This window comes from Branchiostoma floridae, chromosome 2, assembly GCF_000003815.2.
Source record: "Branchiostoma floridae strain S238N-H82 chromosome 2, Bfl_VNyyK, whole genome shotgun sequence".
Classification (NCBI taxonomy): domain Eukaryota; kingdom Metazoa; phylum Chordata; class Leptocardii; order Amphioxiformes; family Branchiostomatidae; genus Branchiostoma; species Branchiostoma floridae.
Window position 1 is genome coordinate 23,570,013 of NC_049980.1, and position 1,043 is coordinate 23,571,055.

The 1,043-nt window shown below is 43.6% G+C and overlaps 1 protein-coding gene across 1 annotated transcript in view; it reads left to right on the plus strand.

Moving 5' to 3' along the window:
- The window catches only part of LOC118410500 (diphosphoinositol polyphosphate phosphohydrolase 3-beta-like), a 6,942-nt gene that overhangs the window by 2,730 nt on the left and 3,169 nt on the right, over window positions 1-1,043 (plus strand). Inside the window, exon 2 of the mRNA XM_035812240.1 lies at window positions 782-892. Coding sequence (XP_035668133.1) covers window positions 782-892 — 111 coding nt within the window. The remainder of the gene's footprint in view (window positions 1-781; window positions 893-1,043) is intronic.

A 1,043-nucleotide genomic window follows, 5' to 3' on the forward strand; every position in this document is an offset into this window, starting at 1 on the left:
TCTCCAAAAGGCATGTGACATGGGTGGATAATTAGTGATTACACAATTTTACAGTCTGTAAGCACAATTTCTTGCAGAGGCAGTGCTGAGTCACATGCTCTGATGTAAACATGTGCTTAGTACTGTTCTGTACATGAAGTCACGTGCATGTTTAACTACTGTTAACAGTAATGAAAAACACAATAAATGTCTTGACAGAGCATTATTTATTTAGTTGTGCTTACTATTGTGCATTGTCAAGCCAAAGCATTCCTTAGATCATGTGCTCACAACTGGCTGAGAACAGTGTAATGTCAAGCCAAAGCAAGATTTACTTAATCATGTGCTTCCCACTGTGGGAACAGTACAATGTCAAGGTAAAGCATTCGTCAATCACGTGCTTACCACTCGTGTGAACACAATGTCTGGCCAAAGGTCCGCCGAGTCACACGGTACCTGAGGTCACATAAAACGGCCACACCCTTCAAGTTCTTCCGAGTTGTTTATGTTGCACTTTTGTCAGTTTCAACTACTAATGTTTGGTTTGAACTGACTAGAAGTATACAGTCTCTGCCCACGTTTAGACAGCTCTGCTCTGTACATACTTAGGACAGACTGTTGTCCACAATATGTATGCTGTACTTTCCCCAACATCATGATGTCCCTTACAGGGAATTTGCAGATTACGGACCAGAACCTGTAGCAAAACTGGTTCTCTGTTAACTTGGTACTTTGTGATTGAACAGAGAAAGAGTTGCAACTTGCATTCCCCTGCTGAGTGGTCAGTGTTCATCTGTTGCAGGTTCTCCTGGTGAGCAGTAGCCGTTACCCTGACCGGTGGGTGGTTCCAGGCGGCGGTCTGGAGCCAGAAGAGCAGCCAAGCCAGGCAGCCATTCGAGAAGTAGCAGAAGAGGTGAAGATTGGTTTCTTTACATCCAAGATTGACTTATTTACATCCATGGTTTGGAGTGGTTGGGGAGAAAACAGGCCTTGGTATTGCTAGTGCTTATGATACCTTTAGTGTAATGATGGCTCCTGGGTCTTGATATTTAGTCAGCATAATG